Source organism: Anopheles cruzii, unplaced genomic scaffold (assembly GCF_943734635.1).
Source record: "Anopheles cruzii unplaced genomic scaffold, idAnoCruzAS_RS32_06 scaffold02539_ctg1, whole genome shotgun sequence".
NCBI lineage: Eukaryota > Metazoa > Arthropoda > Insecta > Diptera > Culicidae > Anopheles > Anopheles cruzii.
The window spans coordinates 1-3,083 of record NW_026456124.1 but is presented as its reverse complement, the minus strand read 5'-3'; the positions used below and the strand labels follow the sequence as shown (position 1 = coordinate 3,083).

General features: G+C 51.2%; 1 protein-coding gene across 1 annotated transcript; it reads left to right on the top strand.

The window, feature by feature from the left end:
* Positions 1 to 8: 8 nt before the first annotated feature.
* LOC128276811 (neuromedin-K receptor-like) lies at positions 9 to 3,062 on the top strand (the record flags this gene model as incomplete). The annotated part of the gene is made up of 5 exons (XM_053015272.1): positions 9 to 33; positions 104 to 336; positions 445 to 545; positions 2,266 to 2,356; positions 2,485 to 3,062. Coding segments are annotated over 5 exons (1,028 nt in total), but the record flags the coding sequence as incomplete, so codon positions are not given.
* Positions 3,063 to 3,083: the final 21 nt, after the last annotated feature.

Sequence of the window (3,083 nt, the reverse complement as noted above, 5' to 3'; positions counted from 1 at the left end):
TGCGAGTCCGTCCCGTCTACTACATAGCGCTCGGTAGGCCGCCCCCCAACCATTATAGAGTCCTTTTTCTGCATTTTCACATTTCTCTCTCACTCGCTGACAGGCGGCACGAATGACACGTACACCAACGTCACGGTTCCGTTTTGCAAGGTCGTCAATTTCGAGCAGGCGGAGATTCAGCTCTACCGCTACGTGCTCGTGCTGGTCCAGTACTTCATCCCGCTGTTCGTCATCAGCTTCGTTTACATACAGATGGCGTTCCGGCTGTGGGGCTCGAAGACGCCGGGCAATGCGCAGGACTCGCGCGACATCACGATGCTGAAGAACAAGAAGAAGGTCTGAGTCTGAGGCCAGCTCCAGTAGCTGCCAGCAGCTGTGCAATAGTATCTATAACTTGCCCTGCTGCCGGGCTTTATCTTCCCTCCCCCGCCTCGATTCTCACAGGTCATCAAAATGTTGATTATCGTCGTCGCCCTCTTTGGCGTCTGCTGGTTTCCGCTACAACTCTACAACATCCTGCACGTGACGTTCCCGGAAATCAATGAGTAAGTAGCGACGGCAGGAATAAAAAAATCACAAAAGGACGAAAAAGAAAAAAAGTGGCAGGGCAACATCAGGGTAGAGGCGAGCGATGGTGTCCGGTGATGATACTTGTCGCATGTTTCATTTTCGGTTGATGCTGGGCCTGTTGCCGCCGAGCTCAACACGTGTGCCCATTCCTGCACCGAGCGAAAGTGTTACGAGTGCCAATTGTATTCGGTTTCTGGTGGTTACGAACCATTTGTGGCACTTATTCCGGTGTCGGCGCCCGTCAGTTGGGGCTGGAAATTGAATAGAAAACAGTCACTTGTTAGGTCACTTGTGTTGTCCCCCATGGTGAAGAGTTCGCCCACTTCTGAACGACCTCGGCGTCGTTTTGCGCGATCCGTAGCCAAACCACACGCCACGCCCTCCTGTCAGCTGGTGTGAGAGTTTTCGGTCGGGTGGCTGGTTCAGACGTGAACTGGAACTGGGTGTTGCTAGTAGTACTAGTAGGATTATGGCATTACGGCCCTCTTGGTCGCGCCATGCCTGAACCCTTAAAGTCGAAGTAGCTTGAAGTAGCGTCATTCGCGCTCCGGGATGATCGGGAGCATTAGCATAATTCCTCATTTTCGGTGTAGTTTTAGAAGCGATAAAGTTCGGTAGGAAATAAAATACATGGACACTTTTTTCGTATTACTTCAATCGGGTTGGGTTGTTGGGTTTTCGGACTTGCGGCCTCTGCGGCTGGCCAGCTTTCCATGCAAGGTCCCACCAACAATGTCTTCTTCGAGCTATGTGGCGTTTTGAATAAATTTTCCATTGGATTATGTAAAGTTGATTGTTTGCGACGATGAAGCCTGGCTTCATCGCTGGCTAACCGTCGGAAGCCAACATCGAACGGATAGTTTTCAGGGCACAGGCTGATTATCTGTGAAACGGTATGCGAAACGGGACCTTCCAGGAAACGTGTTGTAAATGTCACTCAAACGTTGCAAATCATATCGCAACATAACTGACAAGCGCTTATTTTTGATCGACAACACTTTTAATACTTTTTTATGAACCTTTCTGTGTTTTACGTCAGTTTAGAGTTCGATCAATACAAAGAAGTAGTTCATCCAAAAACAACTTGTAGACCAGCGATAGCTCATTGGGTCATTGGGTCAGCATCAGTATTAGTTATAGGGCATGAGCTTCGTTATCGTCACTTTCAATCGGTGTTCTATTTCAACTAAAGTTCCTTTTATAAATCAGATTAGGTTTACTATCATTCAATGCCACTTGTTTTCTTCATAATAGTCTCCAAGATCTCGAGGGTCTTTGCTACTCCCTTTGCTAAAATGCTACCTCAATTATTGGAATTAGACCACGGTGACCGTTTTTGGGAACATCTGTCTTACACTCTATGGGTAAAATATCTCACCCGAGGGGTAAATGCGTAAATGAAGTAGAGAGAATTAAAGGTTTAAAGCCCTGGAACCATCAAACAGCAAGAGGAACCCTTCTGAGATACCCGAAGACTCGTGGCTACGTCCGAGCTAATAGAATAGATTATTCCACCATACCGGCCATAAATTTGCCTTCGGCGTGTCATGCCTGTAACAATTCACCGATTTGCCATCGCCTTACCAAGAGTGTGGCAGGCAGCGGCACCATGAATATATTTCAACCAATCGAAAACAAACATAACCTCACTTCTGCGCTCTCGTTCGTCCCCCCGTGCTTCGCGCGGGCCGACAGATATCGTTTCATCAACATTATCTGGTTCGTGTGCGACTGGCTGGCGATGAGCAACAGCTGCTACAACCCGTTTATCTACGGCATCTACAATGTAAGTTAATAAAGTCCTTTCCGGGGCCTCGGTGTTGGATGTGACGTTTCATCCGGCCGCCTTGGCGTTATGGCTTGGGGCCTAGATGAGTTATTGATTTCTTGCTCTTTGTCCGCCGTTGGGTTCAGGAGAAATTTAAGCGGGAGTTCCGCAAGCGCTACCCTTTCAAGCGCGGCCAGAGCTATGGCCACAATCACGGCAACGAGCCGGACAAAACATCGTCCATCTTTACGCGCGTCAGCTCGATCCGCTCGAGCTATGCGACCTCGTCGATCCGGAACAAGCTCAGCACCGGACGGTCGGGGTCGGCCGGCCCGAAGCAGCTACCGCTGGCGTTCAAGTTCCCGCCGCCGAGTCACCACTATCCGACCCCGCTGCAGGACCTGGGCGTGGGCCACCGGAAGGATGTTTACTCTCCGATCAGCTGCGGGGCTGCTGGGAGCTGCTTGGCTGCGACCACATTCTCGATCCGCGAGAAGAACCCACGGCCGTTCTGGGACGACGGCGGTCAGCCGGTGAAGGGTCTGTGCGATAGCGAGACGGGTCTGCTGAGTGGCTCGAAGCTGCTGGCGCTAGGTGTCGCCACCAGCACCACCGACGACGACGATGACTATCGGTTACGGTCCTACGCACCGACCACCGTCGAGCATGCGGCCCACGAACTAGCTCCGCTGAGGCCAGGCTCCGGCACCAACGGAAGTGACCCGTACCGGAACCACCACAACCA